The 16951-nt window shown below is 48.0% G+C and overlaps 1 protein-coding gene across 3 annotated transcripts in view; it reads left to right on the top strand.

Annotated features, from left to right (window-relative positions):
* Window positions 1-16951, top strand: part of coro2ba (coronin, actin binding protein, 2Ba) — a 156201-nt gene that overhangs the window by 101238 nt on the left and 38012 nt on the right. For all 3 annotated transcript variants that reach the window (XM_048563180.2, XM_048563182.2, XM_048563181.2), the window contains exons 4-5: window positions 9888-10037; window positions 12422-12586. In XM_048563180.2, the coding sequence (XP_048419137.1) occupies window positions 9888-10037; window positions 12422-12586 (315 nt within the window). The remainder of the gene's footprint in view (window positions 1-9887; window positions 10038-12421; window positions 12587-16951) is intronic.

The raw sequence follows: 16951 nt of genomic DNA, 5'->3' as shown, positions 1-16951 counted from the left end.
GAGTGGGCACTGTCAGAGGGTCAGGGCTGAGGGAGCGCTGCACTGTCGGAGGGTCAGTGCTGAGGGAGTGGGCACTGTCGGAGGGTCAGTGCCGAGGGAGCGCCGCACTGTCAGAGGGTCAGTGCTGAGGGAGTGGGCACTGTCGGAGGGTCAGGGCTGAGGGAGCGCCGCACTGTCGGAGGGTCAGGGCTGAGGGAGTGGGCACTGTCAGAGGGTCAGGGCTGAGGGAGCGCCGCACTGTCAGAGGGTCAGGGCTGAGGGAGCGCTGCACTGTCGGAGGGTCAGTGCTGAGGGAGTGGGCACTGTCGGAGGGTCAGGGCTGAGGGAATGCCGCACTGTCGGAGGGTCAGTGCTGAGGGAGCGCCGCACTGTCAGAGGGTCAGTGCTGAGGGAGCGCTGCACTGTCGGAGGGTCAGTGCTGAGGGAGTGGGCACTGTCGGAGGGCCAGGGCTGAGGGAGCGCCGCACTGTCGGAGGGTCAGTGCTGAGGGAGTGTTATGCTATCGGAGGGTTGGTACGAGAGAAGTGCGCCATAAGGTTAGAGGCACCAATTTTGCGCTGAGATAGTGAGAGTGCCTGCTCTCTCAGGTGGATGATTTGTTGAAGGTTTAGGGAATCTCCTTCACCCTCAGCTCTGCCTCTGCCCCTATTATCCCTCAATAAACATTACACAAACTGATCACCAGGACAGTATCTGATCGATGTTGTTCTATCTGTCTGTTTCTGCAGTGCACCTCCACACAGTTTTCCTGCTAACCTTGGGCAGGAAGCAGATGGCAGCTTGCAGAATGAACGGGAGAGAACAATTTGCAAATCGTTAATTAATGTTTGTGTTTAAGGACGAGTGAGAATTCTGGTTTCAGGAAAGAGTTGAAAAGTCAATTGAAAAGTGAGATTTTGATCAGTGAAGTTTTTTTGCTGCTTACAATCATCTGCAGCAAGAAAATCGGAACTTATTTTTGTCCCATTTTCCTGACATTGCAAGGCTCCTGGGATTTTAGTTGGGATTATGGGAAAGCACACTGTACTGGATCTTAGCTTGCTGATTGGTTTGAATTGGCTGCACACAATGTGGCTTAATTTGACAAATGGTAGACTTGTCTTTAATTACCCAATGGCCCAGTTTTCAAACCTCACGGTAGATTAGGTAAAGGGTTTCCTAATCACTTTCCTCCCCATCTCTCACAATAGAACATTTATGTTCATCTCCCTGGCTTTCTGTCATATCAGTGCATGCTAAGCACAGGGCTGCTGGGCGGGGTGGGGGGATGGGTTCTCTGCTGTTAATTTGTGATTCTTTGTCTAAATGGATGTTCTTACTGTTCTGAGATAATGGGAACTGCAGATGCTGGAGAATCCAAGACAACAAAATGTAAGGCTGGATGAACACAGCAGGCCAAGCAGCATCTCAGGAGCACAAAAGCTGACGTTTCGGGCCTAGATCCTTCATCAGAGAGGGGGATGGGGAGAGGGTTCTGGAATAAATAGGGAGAGAGGGGGAGGCGGACCGAAGATGGAGAGAAAAGAAGATAGGTGGAGAGAGTATAGGTGGGGAGGTAGGGAGGGGATAGGTCAGTCCAGGGAAGACGGACAGGTCAAGGAGGTGGGATGAGGTTAGTAGGTAGATGGGGGTGCGGCTTGGGGTGGGAGGAAGGGATGGGTGAGAGGAAGAACAGGTTGGACTGGTTTTGGGATGCAGTGGGTGGAGTGGAAGAGCTGGGCTGGTTGTGTGGTGCAGTGGGGGGAGGGGACGAACTGGGCTGGTTTAGGGATGCAGTTGGGGAAGGGGAGATTTTGAAACTGGTGAAGTCCACATTGATACCATTAGGCTGCAGGGTTCCCAGGTGGAATATGAGTTGCTGTTCCTGCAACCTTCGGGTGGCATCATTGTGGCACTGCAGGAGGCCCATGATGGACATGTCATCTAAAGAATGGGAGGGGGAGTGAAAATGGTTTGCGACTGGGAGGTGCAGTAGTTTGTTGCGAACTGAGCGGAGGTGTTCTGCAAAGTGGTCTCCAAGCCTCCGCTTGGTTTCCCCAATGTAGAGGAAGCCACACCGGGTACAGTGGATGCAGTATACCACATTGGCAGATGTGCAGGTGAACCTCTGCTTAATGTGGAATGTCATCTTGGGGCCTGGGATAGGGGTGAGGGGGGAGGTATGGGGGCAAGTGTAGCATTTCCTGCGGTTGCAGGGGAAGGTGCCGGGTGTGGTGGGGTTGGAGGGCAGTGTGGAGCGAACAAGGGAGTCACGGAGAGAGTGGTCTCTCCGGAAAGCAGACAGGGGTGGGGATGGAAAAATGTCTTGGGTGGTGGGGTCGGATTGTAGATGGCGGAAGTGTCAGAGGATGATGTGTTGTATCCGGAGGTTGGTGGGGTGGTGTGTGAGAACGAGGGGGATCCTCTTTGGGCTGTTGTGGCGGGGGCGGGGTGTGAGGGACGTGTTGCGGAAAATACGGGAGACGCGGTCGAGGGCGTTCTCGATCACTGTGGGGGGAAAGTTGCGGTCCTTGAAGAATTTGGACATCTGGGATGTGCGGGAGTGGAATGTCTTGTCATGGGAGCAGATGCGGCGGAGGCGGAGGAATTGGGAATAGGGGATGGAATTTTTGCAGGAGGATGGGTGGTAGGAGGTGTATTCTAGGTAGCTGTGGGAGTCGGTGGGCTTGAAATGGACATCAGTTACAAGCTGGTTGCCTGAGATGGAGACTGAGAGGTCCAGGAAGGTGAGGGATGTGCTGGAGATGGCCCAGGTGAACTGAAGGTTGGGGTGGAAGGTGTTGGTGAAGTGGATGAACTGTTCGAGCTCCTCTGGGGAGCAAGAGGCGGCGCCGATACAGTCATCAATGTACCAGAGGAAGAGGTGGGGTTTGGGGCCTGTGTAGGTGCGGAAGAGGGACTGTTCCACGTAACCTACAAAGAGGCAGGCATAGCTGGGGCCCATGCGGGTGCCCATGGCCACCCCCTTAGTCTCTAGGAAGTGGGAGGAGTCAAAAGAGAAGTTGTTGAGGGTGAGGGCGAGTTCGGCTAGGCAGATGAGGGTGTCGGTGGAGGGGGACTGGTCATGCCTGCGGGACAGGGAGAAGCGGAGGGCCTTGAGGCCATCTGCATGTGGAATGCAGGTGTATAGGGACTGGACGTCCATGGTGAAGTTGAAGTGTTGGGGGCCAGGGAATTGGAAGTCCTGGGGGAGGTGGAGGGCGTGGGTGGTGTCACGGACGTAGGTGGGGAGTTCCTGGACCAAGGGGGAGAAAATGGAGTCCAGATAGGTGGAGATGAGTTCAGTGGGGCAGGAGCAGGCTGAGACGATTGGTCGACCGGGGCAGGCAGATTTGTGGATTTTGGGAAGGAGATAGAAACGGGTCGTGCGGGGTTGAGGAACAATGAGGTTGGAGGCTGTGGGTGGGAGGTCCCCTGAGGTGATGAGGTCATGAATGGTGTTGGAGATGATGGTTTGGTGCTCGGGTGTGGGGTCATGATCAAGGGGGCGGTAGGAGGCAGTGTCGGAGAGTTGGCGTCTGGCCTCAGCAATGTAGAGGTCAGTGCGCCATACTACCACTGCACCACCCTTGTCTGCGGGTTTGATGGTGAGGTTGGGGTTGGAGCAGAGGGAGCGAACGGCTGCCCGTTCTGCGGGGGAGAGGTTGGAGTGGGTGAGAGGGGTGGAGAGGTTGAGGCGGTTAATGTCTCGACGGCAGTTAGAGATGAAGAGGTCGAGGGAGGGTAGGAGGCCTGGGGGTGGTGTCCAGGAGGAGGACTTGTGTTGGAAGCGGGTGAAGGGGTCAGTGGAGGGAGGGTTAGGTTCCCGGTTGAAGAAGTAGGCATGGAGGCGAAGACGGCGGAAAAACTGCTCTATGTCCAATCGTGACTGGTATTCGTTGATGTGTGGTTGTAGGGGGACAAAGGTGAGCCCCTTACTAAGGACTGACCGTTCGTCCTCAGTCAGTGGGAGGTCTGGGGGATGGTGAAGATGCGGCAGTGTACAGGATGGCTGTCTTACTGTTCTTACTGTTCTGACTGTTTTAACTCGCTCCTGGCCAGTTCCCCACATTCTATCCTTCAGAATTTTCAGCTGCAGCAGGCTGTGCCTATCCTAGCCAACAGCAAGCACCACACTTCACCCCCCCCCCCGCTCCCCCGCCACCAACTACTCCACCAGCACCAACCCTCACTGTCCTACATTAGCTCTAAGCCAGGCAAGAACCTCCCCTTACAATTCCTCCTAATTGTGGTTTGTACAGTTGCTGTTCTGTCTGGATTGTGACAGGAAATTTGCACAGAGCAAGTTCTCAGAAGCATCAGTCAGGCAAAGACAAGGTCAGAAACCACACAGCACCAGGCTATAGTCCAATGGGTTTATTGGAAAGAACAAGCTTTCAGAGCCTCAGTTCTCATTCAGGTGTCAGTGAGAGAGGTAGTGTCAGACACAGAATTTATAAAATATCAAAGGTTCACACCATTGATGAGGATGTAATAGACAAACCGAAGACCAAAGTGTAGAGCTGGATGAACACAGCAGGCCAGGCAGCATCAGAGGAGCAGGAAAGCTGACGTTTTCATTTTCTGAAGAAAGGTCCACACCCGAAAGTCAGCTTCCCTGCTCCTCTGATGCTGCCTGGCCTGCTGTGCTCATCCAGCTCCACACTGTGTTATCTCAGACTCCAGCATCGGCAGTTCCTACCATCTCTAAGACCGACGTAGGACAGTTTGGACTGAGATGAGGAGAAATGTCTTTGCCCAGCCGGTAGGCAGCCCGTGGAATTCTCTGCCACACAAAGTGCTCGTGGCCTAACACTGAATGTTTTTAAGAAGGAGTTAGATATAGATCTGAGAGTTCGGGAACCAAACAAGGAACAGGGGGCTGAGTTGGATGATCAGCCATGACCATATTGAATGGTGGAGCTGCTTGAAGGGCTGAATGGCCTACTCCTCTTCCTTGTTTCTATGTTTATGCCTCTCTCCAAAGGGCTAATGGAAACAAAGCACTTGAAGGTTTCAGGAAGTTCTCCGTCAGATTATTGGAAGATAATTTAGTTATTGTACTCAATGGAAAGCTCAGGCCCCAGGCTGGGGCAGGGGGCTGTAATGGTTTAGTCTCATTGCCTGTTGCCTCTCTCACTTCACCAGCCACATCCACCCAGACCACCCCAAGGCACAGCGTCACGACACAGTGAGGCAATTCAGTCATTAGCTACCCAGTCCCATCGGGGAAAAACAAAGTGACAGCAGCCCCTGGCATAGCACACGGGACAATGGTGTCTGTCTGTGTGTGTCTGTGTCTGTCTGTGTGTCTCTGTGTATGTGTGTGTCTGTGTGTGTGTATCTCTGTGTGTGTCTGTGTCTGTCTGTCTGTGTGTCTGTCTGTGTGTCTCTGTGTATGTGTCTCTGTGAGTCTGTGTGTGTGTGTGTCTGTGTGTGTGTGTCTCTGTGGCTGTGTGTGTGACTGAGTAAGTGACTGAATTTGTTCTCGGGGCCTTTGTAACTTGACCTCTCACCCTCCCTCAGTAGCTGTATATCATCTGACAGCTGCATTATCTGTTTATATCCCAAATATTTCTTGAACAATCAATAAATGGTTTCCAAGGAAGTAGAATCAGACACTGCCAGTTTTTAAAGCCCCTGTGAATGGCAGCAGGATTGTCATTAAATCTGTTCCCCACCCTCCCGGGAGAAAATGGAAGACAGCTCAAAGCCGTACAGAGCTATTCCAGACTCAGTAAAGAGCGTGCATGACCCCCTCAATTGATTATTGAACCTAAGTCAATCCCAGGCCTCGATGGGTATGGTAGAGTGGGGTTTATTGTAGGCTCGGAGGTTACAGATTGTATTTGAAAATGCTTCTGCTGCTGCTGCTGGTGTATAGTTTGTTCTGGATGCCCAGTCGTCGGACAGTACTGGTGAAACTCAGCAGGCCTGGCTGCAAGTATGACGAGTGGAACAGAGTTTACGTCCCATGACTCTTCTTCGGGATGGAGTTGCTAGGTTTGTGTGAAATCTGCCCCCTTTAGCGCAGTGATAGTGCCACATGATACGATGGAGGGTATCCTCAGTGTAAAAATGGCAGTTCCCCCCCCCCAGTGACTGTGTGGTGATCACTCATCACAATGCTGTCATGAGAGATACCTCAGCAGCAAGTAAATTAGAGAGGATGAGGACAAAGAAGGTATCCCTCTCCTCAAATCCCCTCCTCTGCTGCAGACCCAGCCCAGAGCCTTTATGCCTTTTATGACTTGGTCGGTAGGGGGTGCCTCCGAACCACTCAATGTTGGACATCCTGTACCTTTACCACCAGAACATTTACCCAATTTTCAAACCCCTCACCGCTGCCTCTTCAAACAGGGACAGCAGGGTGGCACGCAGGAAACCATCTCCCAAGAAAACCAGCGATGTCTAGTTCCATGCCTTGCCAATCTCACCCAGCACGGCTAAAAGTGGTGCCACACTCGACTTCTGCCTTTTTTTGCTCATGGCAGCAGAAGCGAGCTGCTGCCAGGTAGACATTGATGAAAATTGGCTCACAGAAGAGCTGGTCTTTCCAACCCACAACCCTCTGACAGAGCTCCCAGCAGCTCACCCAAATCTTCCTGCTCTCCTCGCTGTACCATCCCGTTCTTAAAAGCAGAACAGGATTCTTCAGCACATCAGCACTACCCCAGACCTTACTAAGTTGTCTCATCTGAGGTCCCCGTTTTGGCTTATTGTTGACTCTTGGAACAGCTGACCCTACAGTCTGATATTTGCAATGAATGGGTTGAAATATTACGGAGAGAGGAAACGCATAGACAACAGCTACAACAAGTGTTGGTGGAATTTTCAGCATAGTAGTGAATTATTTACCACTTTCTCCCAGATCACATTAACATTTTGTTACCACGACTTACTCTGGGCAATATTAGCACTCTGTCCCACACCAACATACAAACATGTAGCAAATTCTGATTAACACTGCAGGGACCTAGTTATAGCACATGTGATTTGGAAGTGGTTCACCCCATAACTAGTAAAAGTGAGGAGGTGAGCTTCTAAAGGCCTCAGTCTGCAAGGCAAGCCAATTCTTTTTATCACAGAGAATTGCCTTTGCTCTGGACGGGACCCAGGAAATGATAGGAGAAAGAGCAGTGTAATTCAGTGCTTATGATTTGCTGATTCTGTGTCTGATTTACAGAGATGCACTCATTCTCCATCTTCTTGGGTCCCAACGGAGATCACATTTAAATAGCGCCACTAATGTAGTAATTTGGCCCAGGACATATCACAGGAACAAAGATAAAACAAAATTTAATACAATGAGTTATCGAGTTTTGAGAAGATTTGTAGCTCAGGTTGAGGTTCTGGATGTGAGTTTGCTCGCTGAGCTGGAAGGTTAGTTTTCAGATGTTTCGTCACCATTCTAGGTAACATCATCAGTGAGCCTCCGACGAAGCGTTGGTGTTATGTCCCTTCCAGCTCAGCGAGCACACTCACATCCACAATGAGTTATTGAAACAGCTGAACAGTTTTGGTCCCTCTATATAAGTAAGGATGCACCAGTTTGGGAGGCAGTTCAACAAGATTCATCCAGCAGATTCCTGGGATGAATGGTTGAGCTTATCAAGAACAACCAAACAACTTTTGTCTTTATTCATTAGAGTTTAGAAGAACAAGGTGTGTTCATATCGAAACTCCCAAGATTCTGAGGGGCTTGGACAGGGTAGATGATGAGAAGATGTTTCCACCAATGAGGAAATCTCAAACAAGGGAACATAACCACATAGTGTAAGGGGACAGTGATTTAAAGTTGAGATGTGTGGGAATTTCTTCTCTCAGAGGATGTGGAAGTCTGGAATTCTCCACCCATGAAAGTTGTGGGGGGCTGGAAGCATTTAAAATGGAGGTAGCTATGTGAAATCATCAGGGAGCTGGCATGGATGAGGAGCTGAGGGTTGGCACAGATCAGCCATGATCTTAATGAATGATGGGGCAGAGTTCAGGGGAACTCTTGAGAACTTTTGTGTTGTGAAATGACACTCATTGGAGTTGAAAAGTTTAAACTCTGTTTCTCCCTCTGCAGGTGCTGCCAGACCTGTTGAGATTCTGCAGCACTTTCTGTTTTAAAAACCAAAAGAACTGCGGATGCTGTAAATCAGGAACAAAAACAAAATTGCAAAAACAAAAACAAGTCAGAAGGAAGGGTCACCAGATCCGAAACGTTAACTCGCTTTTCTCCTCCACAAGTGCTGCCAGACCTGCTGAGCTTTTCCAGCAACTTTGTTTTTGTTACTTTCTGTTTTAATTTTGTATTTCCAACTTCTGCGGTATTTTACTTATATTTGAGGGGTCAAAGGTGCATCTCCTGCTCCTTTTTCTTATATTCTTAATAGACAACACAAATTCGACAGTCAGACAATCATTGGGGCAGAAAAGGAGTCCATTCAGCACACTAAACTAATAATTTCTCTTTTCAGAATAATTCAGTCAATTCTCTAGTCCCTTTCCTCATTCTGTCCCCTTGATCCCCTCAGACATTCCCAACCAGTTTCCCTTTTGACATTATTGACTGTCTCCTCATCCACCATTTTTCATGGTCAGCCAATTCCAGATCATTATCACTCATAGAATCCCCTACTGCATGGAAGCATGCCATTGGGCTCATCAAGTCCACACTGACCCTCCGGCGAGCATTCCACCCAGACCCACCTCCCCACTCCATCCCTGTGACCCTGCATTTCCCACAGCAAATCCACCCTAACCTGTACATCTTCGGACTGTGGGGGGAAACCAGAGCACCCGGAGGAAACCCACACAGATACAGGGAGAGCGTGCAAACTCCACACAGACAGTCACTGGAGGGTGGAATTGAACCTAGGACCCTGGCACTGTGAGGCGGCAGTGCTAACCACTGAGCCACTTGTGGTGTTAAATCATTCCTCACTTCCACCTGCAAGATCCTGAACTTGATCTACCCCAATCCTCAGCCTGTTAGCCAACAGTGACAGCTCTCTGTGGTTGAGAGGGGATTGGAGAGGGGACAGACAGGATGAAGAAGGTGAAATCCAAACTTGGAACCTGAGCAACTCCAGGCACAGCAGCCGACTGTAGAGTGATACAAACCATCTCAATTGTAGATGAGGCAGAAATTAGACGGGTAGAAATCTCGGAGGATTATAGCAGCACGGTGGCTCAGTGGTTAGCACTGCAGCCTCACAGCATCAGGGACCTGGGTTCAAATCCACCCTCAGGCAACTGTCTGTGTGGAATTTGCACATTCTCCCCGTGTCTGTGTGGGTTTCCACCCACAGTCCAAAGATGTACAGGCTAGGTGGATTGGCCATGCTAAATTACCCGTAGTGTTCAGGGACCTGTAGATTAGGTGGATTATAGGGGGATGGGTCTGGGTGGGATGCTCTGAGGGTCAGTGTGGACTTGTTGGGTTGAAGGGCCTGGTTCCACACTGTAGGGATTCTATGATGATAGGAGTTGACAATGGGGCTTTGGAAGGGGACCACAGAAGAAACAAGCACAGGATGAATGCCAAGAAGCATTTTTTAAAGGTTTGGAGATTGGCCACGGTCGGTTTGTGTGGATGGAAAGTTGAGACCTATAAATAGGCCTCATTAAAATAAAATTACCAGCTATTGCAGCTGAAATCTGGTAGAGGGGACGCTCAGGTGGGTCACACTGGGGCCACACTGGTTTGAGTGCATTGTAACATTATCCTGGCCCGGAATGCTTGCTGAAATACCAGCTCCTGGTGTGAGGTCCTGTCCTTAGCTTTCACTGCCCTTTAAGGGGCAATGCCATTTCGGATTAGTCTCCAAGGCAGATCGACTTTAATTCTTCCTCTTCTGTACTTTATTGAAATATTTATGCGCCTTGCCTGGAATGATTTATTTTGTTGTTGTTTGAAGGTGAGATTATGGGAAATCCCTGATGGCGGCCTGAAACGGAATATGACGGAATCTGTGCTCGAACTGTACGGACACAGTCGGAGAGTTGGCCTTATTGAGTGGCACCCCACAACCAACAACATCCTGTTCAGCGCAGGCTATGATTACAAGGTACAGGGGTCTCTCTCTCTATCGCTCTGGCTCACTCTCTCTCTCTCTCTCTCCCCCATCTCTCTCTCTCTCTTCTCTCTCTCCCTATCTCTCTCTCTCCCCTCTCTCCCTATCTCACACTCCGTGTCTCTCCATGTCTCTCTCTCCCTATCTCTGTCTTTCTCTCCCTATGTCACCCTCTGTCTCTTTGTCTCTTTCTTTCTCTCTCTCTCTCTGTGTCTCTGTCTCTATTTCTGTCTGTGTCTCTGTCTCCCTATCTATGTTCATGTCTCTCTCTCTCTCTCTCTGTGTCTCTGTCTCTATTTCTGTCTGTGTCTCTGTCTCCCTATCTATGTTCATGTCTCTCTCTCTCTCTCTGTGTCTGTCTCACTCTCTCTCTGTCTCCTTTTCTGTCTCTGTCTCTGTCTGTCTGTGTCTCTCACTATTGCTTTCTGTCTGTGTCTGTCTGTGTCTCTCTCTCTCTATGTCCTTCTCACAGATGTTCTGTGCCACGTTAATGACTGAAGGTTGTACAGAGGGAGTGCTGTACTGTCAGAAGAGCTGTCTTTCAGATGAGGCATTAAACAGGAGCCGTGTTTGCTCACTCAGTTAGACATGAAAGTTTGTGTGGCGTTATTTCAAGGGGACGGTATTCCTCCCTGTGCTTGAGGCAACATTTATCCTCAACAAATACCACTGAAATCAGATTATGTGCTCTTTTGTCACATTGCAGTTTGTGGGAGCTTGCTGTGTTCAAATAGGTTGTCATGTTTTCCACAGCACAGCAGGAGATCTATTTTAAAAGTACATCCTTGGTTGTGAAGCATTCTGGGACCTAGCTGTTGTATGGATTATTTGTAAGGCAATGTCTCGGTGTAGTACAGTCACCAGGCCCCTAGGGTGTAGCGACATGAGTTTCACCCTGATGGTATCTGGTGTTGTGCACTGTCTGCAGACACTTCACCCACTCCGCGATAAAATCTGGGAATCCCTGGAGACCCCAGTGGTGGTTCTGAGAGACAAAGCACCAGCTAGGTGACCAACTGTACGTTGAGCCCTTTGCAAATGGGAGTAGGTCACAGAGGAAGGTAACCCCTCGTTCTGGGGCTCAGGAATGTAAATGTTGCCCTTTTAACCAAAGTGTAGTGTATGAAGCCTACAGATTGTGCCAATGAGAATCTCCTCTGGTGCTTTATTCTGTAAAGTGTTGGACATTTTGAGCGGCATTAATGGAACCAATTTATACCTGACCTGGCAAAGCCGCAGATAGGTATGGTCAATGGAAATGGTCCCATTTGTGAAGAAGAGGATGATCTCCCAATGTTGGCACAGCAGAGGCAGCTCTCCTTATTGATACAATGCCATCAGGTTTGACACCGAGTACAGATTAAAATTGGAAATCCCCCCTTTTGCACTGACGGCTCTCCACCTAGAGCACGTAATCCTCAGAACATCAATTTAAAACAAAGCCAGGAAAAGTAAGGTGCGATCCTCAGTGATTCAGACAGTCACTGTGGAAGAGCGGTGAGGCACTGTACCAAAAAGATAGAGTCAGTCACTAATTCTAACATTGTAACCAACACTGGAAGCGTCTCACAACAATAACAGATAAATACAGTCTGAGGGAAATCTCAACTGGAAGTAAAATGAGTAGAAAGTAACTTGTGTGTGCCAACTTGTTAAATTCAGACACTGCATTCATTTATCTGCATGACCAAGTCTGTGACCCACAGCTCCAATGTAACTGTGCTCTTGAGTCATACAGCGCAGAAACAGACCCTTTGGATCAACTAGTCCATGCTGACCATGATCCCAAATTAAACTAGTCCCATCTGCCTGTTCTCAGCCCATATCCCTCCAAACAATTCTCATTTATGTACTTATCCAAAATCCTTTTAAACATTGTAACCATACCTGTGTCCATTATTTTCTCTGGAAGTTCATTCCAGACATGAATGAAACTTTGTATTAAAAAAAACTCCCCTCATTTCTTTTTTAGATCTTTCCCTTCTTGCCTTAAAAATATGTCCCCTCGTCTTGAAATCCCCCAACCTGAGGAAAAGAAACCTGCCAGTCATCTTATCTATACCCCTCATGATTTTAAAAAGGTCACCTCTCAGCCTCCTACGCTCCAGTGAAAAAAGTCCCAGCCCCTCCCTATGACTCAGACCTTCCATACCCAGCAACATGCTGGTAAATCTCTTCTGAACCCTCTCCAGCTTAATAATATCCCTTGTACAAGAGGGTGACGAGAACTGCACACAGGACTCCAGACAAGGCCTCACCAACATTCTGTACGACCTCAAAACAACGCCCCAACTCCTGTACTCCAAGTTTGAGCACTGAAGGCAAGTGCACTAAACACCTTCGTACCCACTGTGTCTACCTGTGTTTCTTTCTCCCAGATGCTGATCTGGAACCTAGACATTGGCGAGCCTGTGAAGATGATAGACTGTCATACAGATGTCATCCTCTGCATGTCCTTTAACATTGATGGAAGCCTGTTTGCTACGACCTGCAAGGACAAGAGGCTGAGGGTGATCGAACCCCGGTCAGGTAAAGTACTACAGGTAAGTAATGATTTATTTTGCCAGCCGGCAGTACCGAACTTGAGTATTTCTGCTGTAATGTGATAGTTGTGTTTCTGTGTGACCTTGCACTATTAAAAAATTGCACGCTAGGGAAATGGCTTTAAAAATTGCTCCACCTGTACAGAAGAAAGTTTGTGTTATCCAAACTATGGTGTTAAAGCCAATTTGTGCCAACGAAACACACATTATGGTATGTACAACTGTATGGAAAACACATGGTTGATGTTTTAGACATAACACAGTGTGGAGCTGGAGGAACACAACAGGCCAGGCAGCAACAGAGGAGCAGGAAAGCTGACGTTTCAGAAATGTCTGAAGAAGGATCCCGACCCAAAACGTCAGCTTTCCTGCTTCTCTGATGCTGTCTGGCCTGTTGTGTTCCTCCAAGTGTTATCTCAGACTCCAGCATCGGCAGTTCTTACTATCTCTGATATGGTTGAAGTTTTTCATCTCGCATTTGTCAAGATAATTGGCAAGAAATGCCACTGTAAAGGAAGAACAACTGTTGAATAAGATAGGAGGGGCCAGTGTGGAGCTAGATATGTAGTCCGTATTTATTAAACACTGACAGATAATATCAAACAGGAGATCTGTTTAGCCACCAGTCAAGCTCACAGTGGGGTCCACTTGTCCACACTGGAAGTAACGTATATTTATACACACTGCTCTGTTCTTTGCAGACAGAAAGAACATGTAGACAAACACTGATTCAACTCAACTAAACAAGCCATTCGCTGGTTCACTCACTCATTCAATTCCTTCACTAATCACAAGCAACCTGCTTGGTTTAAGTTTAAACAAAGCTCAGCAGTCAACTATCAGTCGTCATCTGACTGATACATAATTCTTTAGAAAACCGCTATTATTTGCCAACCAGTCTGCATCATCTTCTCACACAGGGTTTCCTCTTACTTTGGTATTTCTTGCAAATTCTCCTGATGAGTGCAAAATGAAAAGTATCATTTTTTTTCAGCAATACTCGAACTGTATATTTCTCAGAAATCTGAAAGGATTCAAAATGGCGCAGAGAATGAAATATTGCAGTTTGGAGGGGATTGGGTTGTACACGAGACACTGAAAGTGAAACATGCAGATACAGCAAACAGCTAGGAAGGGAAAAGGATCTTTACAAGATCAATGAAGAATTGCTGCAAAGATACAGGCTTTTCTATGGGTGCGGTGGGAACTACTGATGGCTGCGCTTGTGGAAGGATATTCTCACCTTCAAGCGGAACAGTGAAGTTTGACAAAATTGATCCCTGGGATGAGAGAATTTGATTTGATTTGATATGATTTATTACTGACAGGTAGGAAAATGCAATTGGGGTTAAAGGTCAGCCCTGGTCTTATTAAGTGGCAGATCTGATGTGAAAGGCCATTCGGGCTACACCTGCTTGAATGGCGTTATTTCTTGGCCCTTTGATACTCGGTTTTCTCCTGAAAGGACACTTAGTGAGCAAAAGATATAAGGGGTGCAATAATTGGTAAGTGATAGTACGACTCATGACAGGGATAATGTGAGTGGAGAATATGCAAAGGCCATCACCAAACAGTGAGCTTTCTTCACTCATTCTAACTTTCCGATTTTGATCTGACGTACATTGTCAGGGTGAGCAAATCGAAGCCATCAGCTGCTTCACTGTTTGTCCTCCAGAGACTCTTCTATTTATAATTTACACGGCGCAGTGGTGTAATGGTAATTCATAATGACAGGGAGAGGTTCCCTCTAGCCCATGCACACCAATTGGCGTGTGGACAGATTGACGTCCAGCTCTGAAAATCGCTGCTGTGCACGCACCTGGAAAGTCTACACAGCGATAACAGCGACTGCAGATGCTAGAGAATCTAAGGTAACGAGGCGTGGAGCTGGATGAACACAGCAGGCCTAGCAGCACCTTAGGAGCAGGAAAGCTGATGTTTCAGGCCTAGCTAGGCCTGCTGTGTTCATCCAGCTCCACACTTTGTTATCTTGGATTCTTTAGCATCTGCAGTCGCTGTTATCGCTGTGTAGACTTTCCAGGTGCGTGCACAGCAGCGATTTTCAGAGCTGGATGTCAATCTGTCCACACACCAATTGGTGTGCATGGGCTAGGGGGAACAGCAGCCAGAAACATTCTGCGGAATGTAGCTCCGGAGAGATAGGGGAACGGCCTTGGCCATGAGTTCCAATCCCAGCATGCCTGATGGTGACGATCGAATTCAATGAAAACTCTGAAGTTAAGAATTTGCCTAATGGTGACTGTGTAAAGTCCCATCTGGCTCACAGATGTCCTGATGGGAAGGAAATCGTCCATCCTTACCTGATCATGACGCCTGACTCATGGCAATGTGGTTGACGCTTAACTGACCTCTGCAACAGCCTCAAAAACCAAACATTTCAAGAGTAACTAGAGACGGGAACAAATCACCAACACCCACAATTCCACCTGGGAATTTTAAAACATCTATTTTCTCTCCTCCTGTGAAAGAATCGCTGACAGTCCATTGGCTTTCCTCTCATGGATATAGGCATTGCTGACAAGGCCAGCTTTTGTTACCCATCTGTAATTGCCCTTGAGAAGTCGATAATGAGCTGCCTTCTTGAACAACTGCATTCCATTTGGTATGGGTGCTCCCTCAGCACTGACAAACAGGGAGCTGCTGGATTTTGACCCAGCAATACTGAAGGACTGGCAAGATGGTTTCAAATCTGGGTAAGAAGTTTTATTTATACGGGCAGGTATTGCTGGACAGCCAGTATCCATTGTCCATCCCTAATTGCCCAGAGGGCAGTTAAGACGCAACCACGTTGCCTTGAGTCTGGAGTCACATGGAGGCCAGACCAGGTAAAGATGGCAGATTTCCCTCCTTAGTCAACCAGCCAGGTTTTTATGACAATAGTTAGCTACAGGGTCAACGTTATTTATTGTGAGTTTTTGTTGAATTTAAATTCCGTCATCTGCCAGGGTGGGTTCTGCATTATTAGCCCAGTGATTGACCAGTTGGCCACCACTTCTCCTAAAGGGACCTTGCCGCTAGCAAAGTTCAGTTGTGTGTCTTCTGCTCCTGTCGCCTCTACCCCCTGAGGAGACCAAGTTCCAAAGATGTTGTTAAGAAAGGTTTGGCAGGTTATGACAGCGAGACATCGTTAACAGGTCATGACTTTGAAGCATCTGAACCCAGGGCTTTCTGCTTCCACTATAAAAGTACTCAGCACTGAGCCAGGAAATGACGTACTGAAATCTATGGATACGGAAGGTTTGAGTTAGAAAGGAAGGCTGGATAGGCTGGGACTTTTTTCCACTGGAGTGTAGGAGGTTGAGAGGTGACGTTATAGAAGTTGATAAAATCATGAGGGGTATTGATAGGATTAATGGTTGGTTGTCTTTTGCCTTGGATGGGGGATTTCAAGATCATTTTTAAGGTGAGAGGAGAGAGATTTGAAAAAGACATAAGGGGCAAATTTTTTACAGAGGGTAGTTCCCTCCTGAGGAAGTGGTAGATGTGGGTACAATTACAACATTTAAAAGCCATTTGGATAGGTACATGAATAGGAAAGGCTTGGAGGGATAGGGGCCAGGAGCAGGCAGGTGGGACTAGTTTAGTTTGGGATTACATTCGGCGTGGACTGTTTGGACCGAAGGGTCTGTTCCCAAGCTGTATGACTCTATGACAATGATAGCAAAATGAATGCACTCATTATTTGGTGCCAGCAATCTCCTGATTTTATGGGGGCCCCATTACACTCCTGGGAGTCAGGCCAGGTACAAATCTCCTCGAGAGGTGGCATTGCCAGAAAATAGCAAAAAAAATTAACAGATATTCCCTTGTTAAGTTATTCTCTGTTGCCAAGGAGCTATCCCAAGCAACATCTGCAGGACTTATAACCCTTGTTTTCACAGCAACTTTTCTGTGGGAGTTTTTGTAGGTTTTCAGTTTTCATAGAAGAATGTTTCAGAAACCGTGGAAGTTATTCTGAAGCATCAGTTTTATTCAAACTCATTTCTTTTCTCAGCTGGATTGCGGGACCTGACAAGGTGGTAGAAGCAGATTAAATAATGTCACAGGCTTAGAAGTGAGCCAAAGACACCCAATCAAATCCCATTGACAGCTAGTAGAATTTAAATTATGTTCCTAAACCTGGAACATGAAACAGAGTCAGTGACAGTGACCGGGACAATCATCTTCAGTTGTTGGAGAGTTCCATCCATTTGGTTCACCAGTGCCCTTTGGAGAAAGACATTGTGAAGGGACAGCGCAGTGGCCCTACTGTCTAACAGTGCCAGGGACCTGGGTTCAATTCCAGCCTCAGAGAACTGTCCATGTGGAGTTTGTACATTCTCCTCGTGTCTGCGTGGTAACCCA

This window comes from Stegostoma tigrinum, chromosome 33 (assembly GCF_030684315.1).
Source record: "Stegostoma tigrinum isolate sSteTig4 chromosome 33, sSteTig4.hap1, whole genome shotgun sequence".
NCBI classification, from domain to species: Eukaryota; Metazoa; Chordata; class Chondrichthyes; order Orectolobiformes; family Stegostomatidae; genus Stegostoma; species Stegostoma tigrinum.
Note: the sequence above shows the minus strand (reverse complement) of the source record. Positions and strands in the feature narration are given on the sequence as shown.